At 40.5% G+C, this 21630-nt stretch overlaps 1 protein-coding gene across 2 annotated transcripts in view; it reads right to left on the bottom strand.

Annotated features, from left to right (window-relative positions):
• The window catches only part of ITGB8 (integrin subunit beta 8), a 114879-nt gene that overhangs the window by 39637 nt on the left and 53612 nt on the right, over nt 1-21630 (bottom strand). For both annotated transcript variants that reach the window (XM_020993267.2, XM_020993268.2), the window contains exons 4-6: nt 14939-15185; nt 12700-12865; nt 9171-9329 (exon numbers count right to left, since the gene is read on the bottom strand). In XM_020993267.2, coding sequence (XP_020848926.1) covers nt 9171-9329; nt 12700-12865; nt 14939-15185 — 572 coding nt within the window. The remainder of the gene's footprint in view (nt 1-9170; nt 9330-12699; nt 12866-14938; nt 15186-21630) is intronic.

The following is a 21630-nucleotide window of genomic DNA, read 5'->3' as shown; positions in this document are numbered from 1 at the left end:
ACCATACTCTGGGTGACCAGAGTTGCTCAGTAAGAAAATGAGGCAGCTATACAAAAACAGAATTTTAGAGCTAGAAGGAACCATCGAGCACATCCCCTTTGTTATATGAGTGACAAAACTGAAAGTCAAAGTTTAAATAACTTTCCCAAAGTCATACTAGCTGGTGGCAGATTTTGGACTTGAACATGATCACTGGACTCCCAGCTCAGTGTTCCTGTCACTCCCTTCTGTTTCCCAATTTCAACTTGGGTCATTTCCCCTCAAGTTATGCAGGCTAAAGGCAGACCATAGCTATATTATTACCTTAAAGCAGGCTGCTTTCTGAGCCTGGCTCAAACTTGGATACAGAGGTGGTAGATCCTTGATTTAGTTGATATGGACACAACCACCACTGAGGCACACTGAGGAGATCAAGGATGCTAAATATCAGAATATGTTAGAGTCTTCTATAGAAGGCTCAGCTCGAGCGCCATGTGCTTTATTAAGGATTTATTGGTTCCCCCAGGCTGACATAATTCTTTGCTTCCTTACATTTTCCTATAGAACTTTGTTTCTCTCCTATGCCCCAATCACCACCTATCCCTTGTATTATATTGATCTGATATTTGTTGTATTATATGACTGTTTAAGTAGAATGTGAATTCCCAGAGGACAGAGACAGTTTTTGCTAGTGCCTACCTCATAGTAATAGCAGTACTAATAATGATAATGATAACAATATCTATTATTGATATGAAATTTTCAGATTTGCAAAACACATCATATACTATTCTTGTCAATGCTTGTGAATGAATGCATGAGTCTACAGTTCAGCATCTCCTATGATCATTTTAATCAGTCGTGATACCTGATAACTGATTATCTGAATGGTGGCCTCCAGGCAGAAGGAGACCCTTCAACACTAAGCAAAATGATATTGTATTTCGTAAGGTAAGAATATAGATTAACATAGTTTAGCAAGATTTTCCAACAAGGGTTGAAATGAAAAGGTATTCTGCTTAACACCAAGTTAGTCAGAAAACTCAGTGAAGTGGAGCATTTCATTCCATCAACATGCTGTGTAACTGAGTTTTTTTGTGCCAAACTTATGGAACCAATCATTTTCACCACAGATTGAGAGTTGGAAAGGTCCTTACACATCACCATGTCTGACAACTCAGTATAGTTATAATATAATAATATAATATAGTTATAATATAATACTATAGTTATAATTACTCAGTGGGAATGTAAGCCCATTACCAATATTATTGGGGAACCTTCCCTTCTTCTCTTCCCCACCCTTGTTTTTTCTTATTCAAATCAAGGAGTCATAGCTGCATGGATTACCTCACTGACTTTCTGAGAAACAAGAACTGACGTGTATAGAGCATTTTAAAGTTGGAAAAGGACTATCTCTTTGGAGCTATACAACAGTATTATGAAACAAGTACTTCTGATATTATCCTCATTTTATAGATAAGGAAACTGAGACTTACAGAGGTCAAATGACTTATGCATGTCAATATGGCAAGTGTCAGAGGAAAGACTTGAACCCATGCCTTCCTGAATCAGAGTCTAGCACTCTGCCCATTACTCCATGCTGACTTGTGCATTCTTCAGAATGAGCTGACCTCATCAAAATCACTTAAATATCTTCTTGGAATTCATAGTCTAAAGTCCAGAGGCTGGAATTTCATGGACTAAGGTGCTTAATTAAGTTTCTAAAAAGTGCTCTAAGATGTAGAAGAGATAAAAAAAAAAAAGGGCACAAGGCTTGTATTGAGAAACTTCTATGCAGTCAAAGCTTTCAGTTAACCAGGGTTCTCCTCCTCCCCTTCTCTTGCTGACCTGGCTTTGTAATTGTTCAAGTCCAAAGAAGATGCTACTAATCCAAAGGGATTCCATCTGGCTCTTCCTAAGTAGAAGCAACACACATAGTTTGTTTGGAACTTAAACAGAACAAAAGCAATAAATAAAAATAGTTGGTATTCTCATCCTAACTTTTTGCCTAACCACAATATAGTGACTAATTTGTATGTGTCTCTATGTGTCTGTGTGTGTTTGCATACACCCCTCAGTAATTTCATGGGAATCACAGTTATATTTTAATTTCTAAGTCCCCAAAATTCCTTCCTCCTTCCTTTCTTTCTTTTTTTCCTTCCTTCCTTCCTTCCTTTCTTTCTTCCTTCCTTCCTTCCTTCCTTCCTTCCTTCCTTCCTTCCTTCCTTCCCTCCTTCCCTCCTTCCTTCCTTCCTTCCTTCCTTCCTTCCTTCCTTCCTTCCTTCCTTCCTTCCTTCCTTCCTTCCTTCCTTCCTTCCTTCCTTCCTTCTTTCCTTCCTTCCTTCCTTCCTCCCTCCCTCCCTCTTTCCCTTCCTTCCTTCCTTTCTTTCCTTGACTTCACAGAAAGTTCTGTAATAGTTAACTTATGGGGGCAGCCTGGTATAGTGGACAAAGTACTGAATTTATGGTCAGAAAGGCCTGGGTTAAAATAGCTGTGTGACTTTGGGCAAGTCACTTAAACTCTTTGAGGTTCACTTTCTTCAGCTGTAAAATGACATGGTTGGATTTTCCAACCACTAGGATCCCTTTAAGCTCTAAATCTTGAATCTTCCAAAGTTCAACCACTTGTAGAAAGGTGGCATATTAGGAGCGGCAATTTTGAATCCTTTTCATGAAGATTCCAGGCCATGATGGTAATAATAGTGATGTTAATAATAACAGCTGCCATTTCTATAGCACTTTGACATGTTCAAAGCATTGTAAAGAGAAGTAGCATGGCTTGGTGGATGACCTAGAGCTGGCCTGGGTGTCAGGAAGCCCTGAGTTCATCCTAGCTCTATCTCCCTGAGTCATCAAACATCTCTGTGGCCCCAACAATTTTCTAAGAAAGACAGAGAGAAGGTGCCGACTTGCAATCATAGAAGAAATTTCTTCGCTGGGAATTGCCTCTTCAGTTGAAATCCCAGATAGGAACCAAAAGAAAAATTCAAAACTGAAGTTTTCTTGAAGCTTCAGAGCAGCAGAAAGTGGATCATTATTTCCAATTGTAGATGGGAAAACTGAGGTTCAGAGAGTGAGGTCACTTACTCATAGTCATTCAGTCATTGTCAGAAGCAGGATTATTGTGTAAGATCCTGTAACACACAGCCAAGGACTGAAATGCCTTTAAAAGTTTGACTTTTACAAATTTCATGAGAGTTAATTTTCTTTAGAGATTAAAAGAATAATTTAAAAAAAAACTTTTCAAAACTAAGACCATTGGCAAATGTCAGTCATGAGGTGTGCTGGTAAACTCCTTGAGGGCAGAGTCTACTTTGGATCCCTGGGGCCTGGCCCAGTGCCAGCCTTGCCTGGACTCAGCAGGAAGAAAGGAAGGTGGAACTTGAGAGTTTCTGCCTCTGAACTACTTGGAACAGCTGGGTAGATCATATGAAACATGACCTTTAAATGGACAAGGTCTTACTGTAATAGCCCAAATTAATCTGTTTCCTGGAAACCAAGTGTGCATACCTCAAATAGTAATTAGGTAAGGATGGCAGAGAGGTGTGTCTGTGCATTTGCTGGGACTCAGAAGACAGAGTAAAAGATAAACCTGCTTACTGACTTTGCAAAGTCCAGGCCATTCATTTTAATTCAGAGATTAGCAAACAGGCTCACCAAAGAGCAATTCATCTCAGATAGTTGTCAATCAACATGCATTTATTAAGCACTTATTGTGTGTCAGGCTTCCTGCAAAGTGCTGGAAACACAAAGAAGGTGAAAACCTGGTCCTTGCCCTGTGGAACTCAAGGCTTCGTCAGGGAGACAACTTCCAACAAGACATCTTCACAGAGAAGATAGACATGGTGTCTATGGACAGCTCAGTTATCTTCTTCGCTCTCTTCCACAGCTGTCTCAGCATCCCCTTCTTTCCAGGAGCACAGGGTAGAATTCACCTCTTACTGGATCATAGACGGAGCTGGAAAGCACCTTGGAGGCCATCTATGACAATCCCTTCATTTGACATGTGAGGAAACTGAAGCTGAGCTTGGTGATAAGACTTAGCCAGATTCCAATCCAAATCTCCCGAATGCAAATCCAGGGTCCTCTTCTCCATCTGTGCTAAGCTTCCTGTCTCCTCTCAAGGGCCCACTTAGACAGATGTCTGCCTTAGGTTCAAAAACACCTTTTTTTTACCACCACTTTAAATTGAATTCAAACTGAGTTTGAAATGTTTCCTGTGGTGCCTTGCTTTAATCATGGGACAGTTATCACTTCTTGGAAATATATTTTTTCCTGTTGAGAAATGGGCATGGACAGTGGGTGGGATTTAAAGACGACTTCAGTGCTGTCATTGATTGTGACTAATGGTGGAGGGTGGGGGTGGGGGTGGGGAGATAACTCCTCTGGTTGGCTCTTTCTTAATATTAATTTTTAGTTAACTTTATTTCCCAGAAAATGTAAGAGAGTCTTCGAAGTTCTAGAATGATGGCTGACATCAGAGTTGATTCATTTTAAGAGGAGTTCCGGTTTTTTCTCTTCATGTATATATGTTCTTAGGGTTTCCCCCTAGCAGAAACTGCTTTTTGAGGGCAGTAACTCTTATCACAGAGCCTGGTAGATAGCATTTGATAAAACCTTCTTTTCTTTCTTCTTTTCTCCTTCTTTTGTCTTTGTATCTCCAGGGCCCAGCACTTATGAGATACTTAATAAAAACTTATGAATGAATGGCTCTATTCAGTTCTGCCCTTCCCTGTGTAGCCATTCCCATTGATCTCAGCCACTCCTATTGCTGTGATTGGCTCCCGTAACCTTCCTGCCTCTGTTAACAGTGTGACCAATAGCAGAGCTAGTTCCACAAAGCAAGGTGAAAAGTGAGGGGTAGGGTGGGGTGGGAGAATAGTTTTGGGTCTGGAGGCAAAGGTTCCAAAGTGAATGAAGGAGGGATGTGGGGGCTGGCCGGGGAAGCCAAGCCCCAGACCTGAAATTCCAGTGCCATCACCCTTCTTATGAAGGTCAGTTTGGTAGAATGGAAAGAGCACCTGGATTTGGGGTCAGAAGACTTGGGTTCCAATTCCAGCTCTTTTATTATGGCCCACTGCCCAGATGGAACTGCCTCAGGTTGGCAGATCTGCAATGGAAAACAATAACGAAACCAAACACAAGAGCTCTAAGAAAACAAAGCTCAAAGAATGACCATCCGTAGGCTTAGCAGAAGGCAGAACATATTCAATTTTTCAATAATGGAAGATTTTATTTGTGTTCTTACCAAATGCATATATAAATAGTGGTTTCTTATTTGTAAACTGTGCTACATGGAGTAAGCAGCTTTGGCTTTTTAATTTGTGTAAACCAGCTCCTCTGGTTTATTTCTTCCTCCAATAGGAATGCAAACATTCAGAGAGATCAGTCTGAAATTGTCCTTACGAAGAAAACCACAGCATACTTCTTTTGTTGAAGGCTGCCTATGGAAGCCAGGAGCCTATCAATTTGGAAGGAATGGCTGTGTGTGTGTTTATACATGTGCGTGCATGTATGTATGTGTAGATATGTACATGTGCCAGAAATCAGTCTCTACTGTTTACATGAATTAAAAGACTTTTATCAGTTCCTTCCTCTCAAAAATAAAACTTCAACTAGGGAAGACTGAGGCTACCCAGTCAGATGTCACCTAATACTAAGGAACTTGGTAACTTTGACCAAGGGCCATCCTGCTCACTGGCTTGAGAATAGAATAGAAAATCATCAGCCTGGCCTTGAAAGCACCCAAAATCTGATTGTGGCTGTTATGGCTGGCCTTTCTTCACATCACCCTCTTCATTCCAATCTAACCGAAACACCAGCTATTCCCCCCACACACTGTCTCATCTCCAGCTTCCAGGCCTTTCCCAAGCAGTCTCCCATGTCTGCAATGCATTCCCCTCTCACTTCTGCCCTGTAGAATCTCTAGCTTCCTTCAAGGCAAAGTTCACAAGCCCCCTCCCACCAAAGGCCTCCCCCCTGCCCCCACTCAGTGATCTCTCTCTTTCTCCTCTTTCTCTGAATCCCTTCATACAAATTTGCATATACTTTGTATTTGATTCTCTGTGGGCTCCCGGTATTTCTACAATAAGATGCAGGTTCCTTAAGGGCAGGGGCTATCCCCATTTTTGTTTTCGTACCTACAGTACCCAGACCAGTGCCTTGTCCATAGGAAGTGTTTCATACGTGACTGTTTAAGTGAACAGAAATAAAAACATCTGATTCTTCTTTTCACCTTTTTATCCCTCTTAAAATTAATGTGCTGCAGATGAGCAAGGGGTGTGGCTAGTTCAGCGTCCTCTGCCTAAGCCTTAAAGAAATGTCTTTTTAATTGAAATGGACTGGATAGAGCTGATCTTAAACCGAGGCTATCAAGGCTCTCCAAGCAAATCCTGACTTAAGCTTTTCTCAAGATAAACACGTGTCTGGCTTCCTTCACGTCTCACCTCAAGTCCCACATTCTGCAGTCCCTCTCAAGGCCAGTGCCTTCCCTCTGGTCAGTAGTGCCCACTTAGCTTGCCTATAGCTTGTTCCAACAGATTCTTTTCGTATTGTCTCCCCTGAACCAGACTGTGATCTTCTGGAGGGCAGGGACCATCTTTTACCTTTCTTTGTGTCCCCGGCACGTAGGAGGGACTTAATGCTAGTTGGCTGACAATAGACTTAGTACTAGTTTATTCACTGTGGGATGCTGTACCATGGAAAACGTATCTTAAGTAGGAAAAAAGGGCTCACCTACTAAGGATTCAGAACATTTTTAGAGAAGGTTGGCTTGCCTAGTCAAGGAGGTCCTTTAATATAAATATTATCAGATATTTATTTTATTTACTGTATTGCAAATTCTATCTAAATAAAATTATTAAATAGTAAAATATATGAGGGATAACTGATTTTTTAGAAGCTCTCCACTTTAAGTAGATGACAGAGTTTCTTCTCTACACACCAGTCACTACTTCTTTGTGAGTGGGGCCTGTTCTTTGCCTTTTGATCTTAGGGTTTTGAATAGTACCTTACTGGTTGCTTAATAAATCCTTGCTGAGTGACTGACAGAAGAAAGGTTACTAAATTTTTCAGTTTACTTCTCATGTCAATGGCATTTGAAAGATGGGTCTCTTAAGGGGCTGGACACACTATTGGGACATACAAGATGTTCCATGTGATCTTAAGGATGCTGCCTGTGGTGAAAAGCTGAAGAGTCTGAAGTCTTCCCAGATGCCCTTGTGACTGTGGATTTAAAATGTAGATGGAGAACCCTCCCCCCCTCCCCCTTTTCCCTTCTGAGGCTTCACTTTACTTTTTACAGCCACTGGGATAAATGCCTTAACTCCACCACTGCAAAAGGCCAGAGGTTGTATTGCATTCTTGTAAGTATCCCCAGCACACAAATATGTACCTAATAATTTTCTGTTGAATGACTGAATCCCTACAGTGAAGTATAGGGTATTTTCATTTTGCCTAAGGAAACTTAGCAATTGGAAGAGCATCGATTTGGGAATTAGAGGTCCTGGGTTGGATGACCTGTGTGACTGTGGACAAGCCATTTGTTTTCCTAGGTCTCAGTTTCCTTATCTGTAAAACGAGAGCATTAGGCTAGATCCCAGAGCTAGAGCTGGAAGGGACTTTTGAGGCTCTCTAGCAAAACTGTCCCATTTTGCAGATGAAGAAACTGAGGTCCAGAGTTGTCCAGAGCCACGCAGTTGTATGTAAGATAAGATTTAAACTGAAGTCCTAACTTTAAATCCGGCAACAGTGCTGTACTGCTATTGGACAGTACACTGTAGCTTTAAACCTCTGATGCTATAACATTAACCCAACATAAATATAGGTTAAAGGGATGAATTCAGTGAGGGCATCAAAGCCTCCACAGAGGAATGCCCATTCCAAATAGGGCATTTGCTGTAGATTAAATACAAGAAAGGTCAGAGCCAAATTATCTGGGGCAAAGAAAAGTCTTCACCAAGAAAACAATATCCAGTGTGTCTCCTCAGATAGAACGCAACCTCACTGAGGGCAGGGATGGTCTCTGTTTGTCTTTGTATCTCTAACACTTAGAACAGTACCTGGACAAGGCAGATGTCTAAGAAATCTTTGTTGATTGGTTGATGGCCTGGCTTATAATAAAGTAAATAGAGAAAAGTTACTGACAGATAAGAAGGTAACACCAATTAAATTGGATGGGTTAGTCTAAGACACATGCAGCCTGTGGGAAAGTCAAGAGGAAGATATGCTCAGATATCTTCTAATGACTGATCTTACTCTGAAACTCCAACTGTGATTTTTTAATCTTTAAATGTACAAGTAAAGCTTACAAGCAAACAACCAATTAATTTCAGAAAGATTGTACCTGAAAATTAAATTTTTTCTTCCCATCAAAAACCATCCAGACTTACTGGTCAGGTCAGCTGACTAAAGAGTTAATTACCAGAAGACAGAAAAATTCTGGGGTATTCATGCATAACACTAATTCTTGTGTCACTGGAGGATGTTAATACATTCTTGTGAAATACTCATTACTCAGATGTCAATGCAATGAACTGATAGATATGATACTTGGCACATTTTCTAGACCAAGAATTAGCCTGTGTTGGAAATGACTGACATCCAGGAGTGTGCACCCAGAGATATGATTCACTGGAGTCTGTGTAATTCATACCTTGCCCTGAACTCAGGAGCTAATTCACATATGCAACACCTCTGGTTTCAAAGTATCTCCCACAGGGGAAGGGAGGGAAGAGTACAGAGTCTTCAGATAGTAAGTCTCTCCACTAAAACCCTTCCTATTCCACTGTACATGGGAGTGCGTTGGCCTCGGCGCTGCTTTTCCAATGCTTGGCCAAGGAGCAGATATCACTGCAGAGGAAGGGATCCCCCCAGACAGCCCCATTTTAGTTACATACAGGCTGATTCCTTTCTCTTTTAACAAACGCAAGTGATCCATTATATAAATTATACTCTGCTTTTCATTACATGCCTGAGTCAGCTACTAATGATTCCCTAGGACACTTGACTCTATATTTTACAGATCACCATTAAGAGAAGTCATTATTCCTTAGGTCCTATCTCATTACATTTCCTGGCTCTATCTTCTGTTTGTTTGGGTCAATTCCATGTAGAAGAACAGCTGAACTGCCCACGCTTCAGACTTCAGCCAAAGAGTGGAGATGAATTACAGAAGAATGGGCCCTTACCATGCTTGTGGACTTAATGTAGACATTGTCTTTTAGGTGGCATTTTCCATCATTTGGCACCACGATCCCTGCAAGTTTGCTATCAAGGGCAAGGTGAGAAGTCTGATCTGTCATCACAAGAAGCAATCTTTTAGCTTCCTTGCGCCAACCAATATGACTCTAAAGTAAAAATAAACATGCAATCAGACCTGATGAAACCACTTAGGATCTGTACCATGTACCTTAGCTTTGCATATACCTAATTGATGATGCTGGGTCAGAAGAACTACTGAGTGGGTGATGGGATCAAAAACCATTGCTACTTCATCCTAGCATTTATATTTCATTTTATATTTCCTTTTCAAATCTTTGTTTATTTTATAATGAATTCAGTAATTTGGTTTCATGGTGAAAAATGGCTGGGTTCTCTTTAATATTATAAATTTCTTTTAAAAAAATATATGCACAGGGGTTATACTAGATGGTTGCTGAGGTCCCTTTGAGTGTTAACAATGTGATACCATGATCCTCAGCAGGAATTCAAGATTATAACAACTAGTACCAATATACTAGAGTTGTTGGGCATATCAAATTTGAGAGTGTATTTAAAGTCCTATCAAAATATCAGTATCATTGTCTGTCTTTTGGGTGAATTCAGAGATATTACCAAAGAGGACAACTTTAATTTTCTTGGAAGGTTATCTAAACTGTACAACTTCACTTTCATCTGAAGATAATGCCATTTTTTTGGAAAAGATGCTCCAACAGTGGAATTCTGTTTTTCTTTTCTAGGGCCTTCTTACATTGAGAAAGGAAATCAATGTAATTTCCTTCCCCATTATCCCAATTAAGTAAATACGCCTTTCTCAGAAAGTCTTGATGTTGAAAAATAAAGCTTGCCCACTCAAGATTGTATTTTGAATAATACTTTGGAAGATGAAAACAATATACACATCCATGGGGATTGAGGTCCTAATCCCATGTTGTCTGTGGAGACCAGTAGAAGAGAAGAACCTTGAGAGCAGAAAATCATTTTCTTTTTTGTCACTGTATCCCCAACACCAAACATAGAACCTAATGCAAAGTGGGCAATTAACAAATACTTATTGATAATTGATTGTTACTGATGTAGAATTGGAAAGTCTATTCTTGAGTTCTGGTTCCAACCATTTCTACTGTATAACCATGAATGACTAACTCATTCAATTTCTTGAATCTCATTTTTTTCTCATCCATAAAATGGGGACCATAACCTTTGTAAAACCAGTAACACAGTGTTACTGTGAGGAGAGTGGTTTTAAAGAGTGATTAAAATAATGTATGACACTACGTAAAGGTGAGTCACTTTCAATGACTCTTAAAAAGTCACACTTGGCAACCTATGGCAACCTATGGCAATCATCCTGTAAGGCAAGTGAGCAAATACCTGCATGAGTTAGGAGCCCCAAGTTCTTGAGCCCTGGATGAAATCTAATAAGCAAAAACCAAATGACTATTTGTTGGTAATATTGGAGAAAGTTTTTTTTTTCAGTTATGGAATAGATTAAATAGTTTTTGGGTCCCTCCTAAGGGAATTTCTGTGATTCTCATCTCTCTAGACGGAGCAATTTTTCTTAAATCCATTTAAAAAAGATCCTTCTGAAGATTCCAGAATTCCCACCTCTGGCAAAAAGCCCTTGGGAGACTATCTATGAGTTAAGTAGCCCATGTACAAAGCCATTCTATTCTGTCTTAATTCTTCTTCCTGCACCTTTCTTCCCTCTTGCCTAAATAACCTAACCTACATCCCAAACAGAAAGTACTGAGTTGCTTATGGGAAGCAGGGTAAGCTCATGGGATTAGGATTCAGAAAACCAGGATTTGGTACCTACTGTCATAATTTACTCCCTATACAATGTGGGGCCTGAGCTCCCCCATGGATATGTATTAGGGGACCGATCAATGAGGCCAGTCCTCAGAGCATGCACAACATTCCTTGCTGGTTCCAAACCAACCAGTGAACTTGGGGAAGTCACTTGCTGGCCATGAGTGACTGAGGGGTTGGTGCTGTGTAGTGATGATGGGTTTTCTAATTCATTTCAGGAGCTCAAAGGACAAATGAGAGACCCAGAACTGAGTTACAATACAAAAGGAGCTCTGTATCACTCCCTAGCATCTTTTTTGTCTTTAACTTTCCCCTGACATCTTTCAGGTGAAGCCTGGCTGTGGTCCACCAGGTGAGAAGGGCAGCTTTGGCTGTGCCTTCACTTCTCATCTGGCTGCCATGAGTCCCTGAGTGCACAGTGCTAGTTTCGGGGGTCTTTAGTCTTTCCTGATCTTAGACAGCAGGACGTCCAGAGACAAGGGTATGACCCTGTAAGCTTCAGAAGTTCAGAAGGAACATCAGAGGTCCAGGAACTGGAGTCAGTGGCAGAGCCTGCTATACCCACAATGGCCAAGCCCAGTGGGGAGTCCTGAGGAGGGATCTGACACCTGAATCAAGCAGTGAATCAAGCTGACACCTGAAAAACTGTCCTGCAAATCAGGGAGCCACTTGTCCATTAGCTAGGACACAGCCAGAAGTGAACATGGTGGGGCCTCCACCAGGAGCTGAAAGGAGCTCCAAGGCTAACCCTCGGCTACATGGGTTCTCAACTTGTGTGTTCCAAGATGTTTGTTACAGGTTTGAGTCTACTCCTCCCAGGGGCTTTTTGTATGTGTAGGAAGGAGAAGGTGGCCCACATGGGACAAACTTAGGAGTTGAAATCCACTCTCTTCAGGGACTTGTGTGTACCCTGCTCTGGTTTGGTGAGGAATATCTTTGTGGTTCTGCTCTCAGAATGGTGAAGCACAAAGGGGCCAGATCAGGAGACAGAGAACTTGGGCTTGAATCCAAGCTCTGTTCCTTATGACCTATGTGACCTTGGGCGACTGCCCCAAGCTTTGAGCTCTTTATCTGTAAAGGGAGGGGTGTGGATTTAATGACCTCTTGTGTCTCTCTCAGCAATAAGTCCAAGAAGCTATCTGTTGTTGTTGTTGTTCTTACAGTTGTTGTTCAGTGATTTCCATTGTGGGCTGCCTGACTTCAGACCTGGCACTGTATCCACTGCACCACCAGTAAATTTATTTGTATCTGGTTGATTAGCACTGGGGAGATATGTACTGGTGATTGATATCGTAGAACTCACTGGATGGGGGCTTGTGAGAAATCGCATTGGAAGCCCTTGGGTTTACCCTTAAAACTCTGAAAATAAAAAGTAGTCAGCCACTCTCTGGGGACTCAACATGAAAGTTGGCAGAGTGAGCTAAGGGGAGGGTGATCAAAGGGTACATGGAAGGGACTGAATTTGATATCAAAGCTCTCTTCCAACATACTGAGTGTAATTTTTTGATCCCAAATGCATTCCAATTAATTTTCATTTCACTAGAGTTGATCCAGTCTTTGAGTCTATCAAGACCTTATTAACTGTGAATTCACACTTTCTACTTTTGGCTAAATGAGAAAATAATCCTAAAATCAACCTGATCTTTAAGGATTCTGCCATCACTGATAATTCAAACATCCCTTTACCTGGCAAACAGCGGCCTGCAGCATGGCATCAAAACCTCCTTCAGGTGTATCGATATTCCCTGAGATTTTCTGTCTGTCAACTGCTCTTTCAAACTCCGTGATGTTTTCTGTCAGAGACAGCACGTGAATGTAGCCATGAGGTGGCATGCAATCTAAATTGTAATCACTGCATGGGGAGATAAAACATGAGGGTTAGTTTCTTCTCTGCTTTCAGGAAATTCCCTTTGAGTAACAACTACAGGGATGAAGTGGTAGGCAGCCCCAATTTTCCATTAACTGCAGCTTGAAAAAAGAAAATCTATATTGGAAAAGCCATGAATAGAATGGAAAACAATATTGTTGAATATTGCACTTCAGAAATAAACATCGAAGGGGAAAATACAGACAGATATTGAAATTCTATAAATTATAATAGCAATGACAATTTCTCTAGGCCAAATGATAATCACTCAGTTAAAACAACTTCATCTAGCCTGGCAAAGATTTCTTCAATACCAATGGGTACAGGATTTCCTTGGTATGGCTACTACCCCCATTGATGGGAGTCCTAGGCCCTGTTTACCCTAGGATAGGGTTTTCATGAGTAAGGATGTTTGTGTGTGTGTGTGTGTGTGTGTGTGTGTGTGTGTGTGTGTGTGTATGTGCAATCGATTTATAACAGGAATTCTTAACTTGGGGACTGTTAATTACATATATGTGTATGTAACTATATAATAATTATGTGATATGTAAATAGGTAATATATCTATATAGAAAGATAGATAATTATGTTTCAATATAATTTTATCCTTTATAAACCTACATTAAAAGTTATTCATTTAAAAACATTATTCTAAGAAGGAGTCCATAGGCTTCACTAGACTGCCAAAGCCAGAGGGCCATGTTGGATAGAGTGACAGGCCTGGAGTCAGGAAGATATCTTCCTGAGTTCAAATTTGGCCTCAGACACTTACTAGTCATGTGGCCTTGGATAAATCATTTAACCCTGTCTGCTGCAGTTTCCTCATCTATCAAATGAGCTGGAGAAAGAAATGGGAAACAATTCCAGTATTTTCACCAAGAAAATATCACATGGGCTCATGAAGAATTGGACACAATTGAAAAATGACTGAACAGCAACTTTTCTACAATTATATATGTGTATACAATCTTATTTCTCTTTATGTCTACAACACATATAGTACATACGTGTACATGTATATATACATATGTATGTGTGAACATATATAATATATTGATGCACATGTGCATGTGTACTTATGTAGTAATATGTAGATGGCTTGTGAACTCATGCATGTACAATATATGTGTGTATACATACATGTGTAATCTGTTATAGCCCCATATATACACATATAAATGTTTATGCACATATGCATGCATATATTCAAAATCCATCTATATAAATAAATATATATATATATACATATAAACAAATACATAGAAATTCATGTAACAATATGTATATGCGTATAATGCTTATATATCATATTATATATGGACATAATCATAGATCAGGGTTTCTTAAACATCTTTGGGTATCATGACCCTCTGATTTTGTCGGTTTGTTGAAGCCCATGGCTACCTTCTTAGAATAATGTTTTTAAACACATAAAATTTTTAAAAATAGATTTACAAAGGAAATAAATTATATTGAAATATTTATCAATCCATCTATGTATCCATCCATCCATCCATCCATCCATCTATCTGTTTACAGACTCCAGGTTAAGAACTCTTGTCATAAATAGATTCTATGCACTTGAGACAAATAGAGTTTAAGTGACTTGCTCAGCATCCCAGCACTAGGAAGAGAGGAAGGATTTGAACCCAGGTCTTCCTTCTTTCAAAGCCAGCCTTTAATCCCTGGTGTCTGTTTCTCTGTCTCTGTGTTCCTCCCTCAACCTCCCTTCCCCTCCCCTCTCTCTTCTTCCTCCCCTCTCCATCTGTCTGTCTCTCTCCCTCCTCTTCCACCCTCCCGCTCTCTCTCCCCCTTCTGCCTCTCTCCTTAGCCATGTTACTGCTGACCCTGAAAGTTAGTATACAAGAACAACTTTATCTACCAAGCATTCTAAATTTTTCATTCATAAATATTATACAAAACCCCAAACAGCAGCCAAAAAAGCAGCAACAGCAACACCACAAGCATCCTGTGGAGCACCTAAACCTCCCCCCCATCCACCTGCCTGGGCCATGCCCCACCTCCCAGCATCGTGTGCCTCAGCCATGCTCCGGGTACCTGCACTGGTTGTGGATTCTGCCAGGGTGGATGCTAATATAGGGAGACACTGTTTTATCAACGTAGGATCCAAATCCGAGTCGAAAGTCATGGGAAAAAGGTGCCATTTTCCGGGATAAGTCATTTCCAACAGAGTTTAGTTTTTCTATATTATTGTGCATGGAGGCTGAGACATCAACAAGATAATAAAGATCCACAGGGTATTTTTGTAAAGGGTGGACTTTCAGCAGAAAGCTAGCTTCAGCTCCTAATCAAAAGAAAAAAGAATATAGATGTTCAAGTAATCTTTTTTTTTGACATCTGATCATTTATTGGGGTAGACTGTCAAGAAGAGAGCATAAATTCTGAAATTTAAGTTATCTCCTATAGCTTCATGATTATTAAAAAAATAAATTATTATGTCACTTAAAGAAGCTGGTGAAAATCTCTCCAGTGTATTTGCCCAACTCCCCTGTCTTCACATTGGATTCTCAATAACTATGAAAAATATTGAATATGAACTCCCATTGGCATCCAGGAGATGATGGTATGTTAGGCATGTCCAGGTATGAAGGCAGAGTCAGCTTTCTGTAAAGCAGAAGCATGTGGCTGACTTGTAATGCCATTCCCAGGGTACCAGGCAGGCCTCTATACTCAAACACATCTTTACTGGCCTAGGCTCATGGTGTCATGGACAGCTCTCTCTTTTACATTCCTGAAACACAAGGTTGATCATGTTACTCTCCTCTTCAAAAATCATCAAGGGCTCCCTATTGCATTTAGGACCAATTAACTCCTCAGCTTGGCAGTTGAAGCCATTAGCAATCTGGCTCCCTCTACTTTTCCAAATTTCTGGAACATTACTTCCTTTCATAGACTGCAGACAAACTGGCTTACTTATTATTCCTTGAACTAAGGATTCCATCTTCTAGCCAGCATAAAGACTCAAATTCTACCATTAGAGAGTCTTTGTTTTGGGCTATGTAAACATACTCTGTTTATTCAATGAGTATTAAGTGCCTAAGAAGGGACAGTTAAGTGACACAATGGGTAGAGCACTAGGCCTAGAAGCAGGAAGAGCTGAGTTCAAATTTGGCCTCAGACATTTACTAGCTGTGTGACCCTTGGTTAGTCACTGAACCCCATTTGCCTTAGTTCCTTATCTTTAAAATGAGCTAGAAAAGGAAATGGCAAACCAATCTAATATCTTTGCCAGGAAAACCCCAAATAGGGCCATGAAGAATTGGATGTGATTGAAATGGCTGAACAACAACATCACTGACCTATGAATCACCAGTTTACCTGGTATAGGACATCCTTGTCTGTTCATTAAAGGAATCCCCTAATGACTTCTACAAGGTCGTGCTTCTCTCTTCTAATTATTGCACATATTTAAAAATCATAACAAAATTTAATTTTAAAAAATTGCATCATACTTTAGTGGAAGGAGCCCTGAATTTTGAGCCTGGGGACTTGGGTTGAAACCTTGGAACCATAACTTCAATGCTAACCCTAACCCTCTGACTGTAACCCTAATTCATCTTGCTACCCATGTGACTTTTGAAAAACCACTTTTGCTACCCATGCTTCAGTTTCCCAGATTCACAGACTGTTACAGGATTTGAGAGTTTGAAGGGACTTCAGTGGCTATCAAATCTTGAAAGGAAACCCTGATGTCACATCTTTGACAACTGAGTATCCAACCCCAACCTGAAGACCTTTAATGACAACAAGACCATCACCCCTGGAGGCAGACCACTCCATGTTTGGACAGCTCCAGTTATTAGGAAGTGTTTGCTGACAAAAAGCCTAAGATTGGCTACACCTGAAGCTGTCAAAACCTGCATTCAAATCTTCCCTCAGACTCTTGTTTGCTGTGTGATCCACACAGCAAGGTACATAAAGTCTTTGAGGCCTCACTTTCCTCAACTACAAAAGGAGAATAATAATAGGACCTACTTCAGAGGGCTGTTGTGAGGGTCAAATAGGATAACATAAATCATCTCTCTCTCTCCCTCTCCCTTTCCCCACCATCTCCTCCTCCTCCTCCTCCTTCTTCTTCTCTCTGTTGTTATTGTTGTTTTGACTTTGTACTCTCAAATCTCCAGGACTGTAAGTTGTAGAGAAGGGGTCAACCTGTACTGATATAAGGAATTTTCTCACCTGGGAATTCCATATAGCAATGAAACAACCAGTCCAATTCCCATCCCTATCCCTCATTTCTATTCATGGTTCCTGAAACAAAATAGGTGCTTAATAAATGCTTATCAATTGAATGATTGAAAACAATCATAAAGTTCCAGTAAACTTCTCTGATTTTTCTAATTTTGAAAACTACAAGTTTTGTGATATGTGTGGCATGATAGCACACCCAAGATGCCCTTTGAGTTCCCCTATGTTACATACACAAATAGCTAGTTGGGGCTATAGCATGAATGAATGGCTTGATCTAAATCATCAATGCTTCCTAGAAATGACTGCTAAGGTCCTCTTAGCTCTAAGGCTTCTATCCTTTGTCAAGTTAGCTCTGGCCCAAAGTGAAATGGGAAAGCTTCCTGGAGTCTTCAAGAAGATTCAGGATGACCCCTCATCAGGTATGCTTCTGAGGGGATGCCTGTTCACATCTGGATTGAAATTGATGACATTGAGACTGGTTCCTCCCAGCTCTGAGGCTCAGATCACTGAACATTTTACTTCCATTCAGTCATGATCCAGGAATTTCAACCAGATATTTAAATGAAAAATCTCATAATATAGCTCCCCCCTTTGTCTGTGTAAAACAATTAATTTCAGTTACTTTCAGAGCTGGGTTTTTCTGAGTCATTATATTGACTGAAGGGGGTTGAGAGATCAGATAGAAAGGTGTCTTCACTGACTTTTCTGGTGCCTTTAACAATCACAGGAAGAGCACAAAAAACTTGTTTCCTCTTCATAGAATGTGTTTCCAAGCTGCATGGACTTGATTCTTCTAATCAACATTTGGTTCTATTTCCAAAATCTAGATGAACTCCATTATATACTCTATTATATAATATATAATATAATATATCATACCATATACGTGTTATATATGCATGTGTCTATTTAACATATTATTCAATTCTCATGGATCTTGGTCAGGCTATTTTCCCTATTTCTTGAACTCTGAGTGACATTATTTTAACATTAGAATCCTAGCAAAATATAATCACTTCAACAGACATGTGTTAAATATCTCCTATGAACATGTTACTGTGCTTGGCAATGGTGGTACCATTTGGGAATTAGGGAAGAGGAATGGGCACAATTCCAAAATGTGACATTCAGATACAGAATGCTCACTCCAAAGATGTCCCTTTCTTTAGATAAAACCTTTGAGAGATACCAAGCTGAATCACAGAATCTCAGAGTCATAGGGATCCCCAAAGTGACCTCACCCAATCTCTCTACTTGGCTGAGAATTTTCACTACAATGGATCTGACAAGGGGTCCTCCACCTTGTCACAGAGTCCTAAGGGGAAGGGGGGCCACTGCCCTGTGAGGCAGATCATGTGGATTTTGGCTCAATTTTTGTGAGAGATCCTCTTAAAAGTCATGGCAGCCGATATAATAGCTGATACACATTTTCCACTGTTGGTGGAGTTCTTCATGTAAACAACAATTAAGTAATTAATTCTAAGTTTGAGTATAGGTGATCCATAACATTCTAAAAATATTCTAGCAGGAATAGATATAAAGTTGGAAGACTGGTAGAACTAAAGGGGAAAACCCACTGTCATCTATCCTTTACCCACTTTCTAATCTATTTCATTCCTTCTTATTTAAGGAATGTGGTTTCACAGGAAGAAAACATTGAGTCTGGAGGCAGAAGACCTAGATCTGAATCCCAGCTCTGCTACTTTTCTATTTATGGGGTCCTGGGCAAATCATTTAACTTTCCCTAGTGTCAGTTTCCTCAGCTGCAAAGAAAGGGGGTGGCATTAAGTTCTATGACCTCTAATGTAGACTAGTCTAAGATCTAACGCTAGCTTCATGATTTAGATACATAGATCACCTTCAAAACAACCACCAGAACAAGAATATTTAAGACACAGGCATGAAAGAATGTGAGATGGGGAAGCCAATGCAAGTCAGTATTCTCTAGGGATCAGAGACTGAATTTGAAGGATCAGTAGTATTAACCAGACTGCCCAAAGGAGCCATGATACACAAAAGGTGAAGAATTCCCCATCTAGTTGGGTGTTCTGGTGCCAGCCTCTAATGCCGGCTGCTGGGGAGGTTGAGGCTGATGGAATACTCAAGCTAGGGAGTTCTGAGCTGCAATAGGGACTTAAATTGGGTATCCAGAATAAATCCAGCACCAATATGGTAAGCCCCAGGGGGGGTAAAGGGCCACTAGACTGCCTAAAAGAGGAGTGAACCAGTCCAGGTTGAAAATAATAGAATTGAAATCTGGGCTGATCAGCAGTAATACTGGGCCAATGAGTAGAAGCTTCACTTCCAGCCTAGGTGAGAGGAAGACAATCAATCTAAAAAAAACAACAACACCCCAATCTATTCAAACATTATAGATGAAGGGACTGAGGCTTACATAGATAATTGGCTTGTCTAAGGTAACACATGTAGGGAAGGTGAGAAAAGGGAATGTGATGGCTCTGCTTTAATAACCATGAGAGTAGGGGTATGCCAAAGTCACATTTGACTAATGAAGGAAAGCAAAAGGGGACCAGGGTAGTGAAAGGTGTCAAGCTTAGGTCCCAGAAGGATCATTTGAAATAGTAAGGGATATTTAGCCAGGAAAAATGAAGACATGAGGGAGGCATGATAGCTGAAGGGCTGTCACTGGAAAAGGCACCAGGCATACTCCCTTTGGCCTCTGAAGGCAGAACTAAGAGCAATGGAAAGAAATGACCAAGGTTCAAGTTCAATTTTCATGGCAAGAAAAAGGCCAAGTACTAGCACTGAGCCAGAGCAGGTGGACTGCCTGTACCATGGAAGTAGCGGGCCTCTGGCCCTAGTGGTCTTTAGACAAAGTTGGATGACCATTTACTGGGTATGCTGTAGAGAGGCTTCTCAGTCATCCCTGGGGTCCCTTCCAAAACCGACATCATCCAGATTTTAGGATAATTGATTTTGACCACAGCAGGACCATCCACAGAAGCTCATGCAACCTCTTCTTCTATAGTTGAGGAAACTGAGAACGAGACAGGTGAAGTGACTTATCCAAGTGGTACATGACAGGATTTGAACCCAGGTCCCCTGATGCCATATAGCATGTGTTTTGTAATGTATCATTATGCCAGATTCACAGAAGAGGAAAAAGAATTTGCACATAGGACCACAATCAACACCTGACACCTCCCTCCAGTGAGAACGAGGCCATGGCACCACGCCAGGCTTAAGGGATCTTGTATATTCTATCCAGCCCTGCAGGGATCTCTGGGAATCCCAGTCATCCACTAGACAGACCTCCAATATCTCTACATCTTATACTTATTGCACTAAATAAAAGATGCACTCAACAAATAAAATGGGGGCTAAAGATTGAATTGCTAAAATCAAAGTCCAGAAGATCAAGGGTGATATTGATGACATGTTTGTTTGGGGGCAAATAACACATATGTTTGACATCTCTAGATAATCTGTCCCCATCAGTTTTTTTTCTCTCCCTTTTGAGAGTCTTCATGTTAATATAAGGACAGCACCGGGTGCCTTACATGACTATGCATTTAAATATGTAATTTGATTTATACTTTAACATAGATAATTCATATTTTGAACACTATGAGCTCATTTTTATGAAGCAGTTTAATTCCTAAACCAAAATAATATTTGAGTTTTTAAAACCACTTCTTGGTAGGAGGGGAACTGGATTGTGCAGAAAGTAACAGGAAGCCAGGATTACGAGGTGGAGGTAATCTAACTCTATGCCAAAGCAGCAAGGATAGGAAGAACAAAGAAAAGGATTGGGAGAGTCACCAATGTGGGAACGCTTGGACAATTTCTCAACTCTTCTGTGCCTCATTTTTCCCATATGTAAAATGAGGAGGGGATGGAACTTGAAGACCCTAGAGTTCCTTCCAACTCTGCATCTATGATTCCATGATCTGAGACCCTCTGAACACCAAAAAGTGCATGTAGTTAGAAACTTTCCCAGAAAGAGATGAAAAATACTCAATGTATTAGATGAAGTTCATGTAGATTCAAAAGTAGACATTCCTTAAGTTTTAGAAGGTGTCAGTTTGGTGCTAAGTCAAGAAAGAAGAAGGCTGCAACCAGCTGACGTAAGGTGGGCAAATGAGGTGACTACTTCATGATCTGATACAAAGGGTGATGATAAGCTCACCTGACCCAGTACACTTATCAAGCCTAAACCTCCAGCCTGACCCATGTCATGAAAAGCCCAGCAATGAGATCAGTCCTTTGGATAAAGGCCTCCCCATTAGTGTGGAGGAATGAATGCATTCCGGCATGCCTGGGTGGATTTAGGCAAGACCTCCTCTTCTCGTGGTCAACAGATACACTGAATACAATCTTCTGCTCTCAAGCCACAGAATCCTAGGGTTCAGAATTGAAAGGGACCTTAGAACTCATCTAGTCCAGTTCTTTCATTTTACAGATGAGGAAACTGATACCAAGAGAGGGGAGGTGATTTGTTCACTTATGTCACCGAACCAGGATTCAAAACCTCTCACTTAAAAGACCTTTTTTCATTCTATTATACTGAGCAATGA

Source organism: Phascolarctos cinereus, unplaced genomic scaffold (genome assembly GCF_003287225.1).
Source record: "Phascolarctos cinereus isolate Bilbo 61053 unplaced genomic scaffold, phaCin_HiC Scaffold_1;HRSCAF=81, whole genome shotgun sequence".
Lineage (NCBI taxonomy): Eukaryota > Metazoa > Chordata > Mammalia > Diprotodontia > Phascolarctidae > Phascolarctos > Phascolarctos cinereus.
The sequence above is the reverse complement of the archived record's forward strand: the minus strand, read 5'-3'. Positions and strand labels throughout refer to the sequence as shown.